The sequence below is a fragment of the Penaeus monodon genome, chromosome 27, assembly GCF_015228065.2.
Source record: "Penaeus monodon isolate SGIC_2016 chromosome 27, NSTDA_Pmon_1, whole genome shotgun sequence".
In the NCBI taxonomy this organism is placed as follows: Eukaryota; Metazoa; Arthropoda; class Malacostraca; order Decapoda; family Penaeidae; genus Penaeus; species Penaeus monodon.
The window spans coordinates 19,595,125-19,595,352 of record NC_051412.1 but is presented as its reverse complement, the minus strand read 5'-3'; the positions used below and the strand labels follow the sequence as shown (position 1 = coordinate 19,595,352).

Sequence of the window (228 nt, the reverse complement as noted above, 5' to 3'; positions counted from 1 at the left end):
AGATAGTTATTAGGATCATTTAGGCAGATTTGAAGATTGAGACAAATTGATTGTGCTGTAATGTTATAGGACATTGAAATGTCAAATTGAATTCCATTGTTGCTGATTTTTTTCTTAACATCAAATTTCAGATTGAAATTAGCATATTAACAGAGCCGGCCACGACGAGAGCTCAATGAGACGTCCAACATAGCCAAGGTGTAAGTGCTGTACAGGACCGATAATTTC

The 228-nt window shown here is 36.0% G+C and overlaps 1 protein-coding gene across 1 annotated transcript in view; it reads left to right on the top strand.

Moving 5' to 3' along the window:
* The window catches only part of LOC119590660 (golgin subfamily A member 7-like), a gene marked incomplete in the record, with an annotated part of 18,484 nt that overhangs the window by 17,191 nt on the left and 1,065 nt on the right, over positions 1 to 228 (top strand). Inside the window, 1 exon segment of the mRNA XM_037939336.1 lies at positions 132 to 228. Coding sequence (XP_037795264.1) covers positions 132 to 179 — 48 coding nt within the window.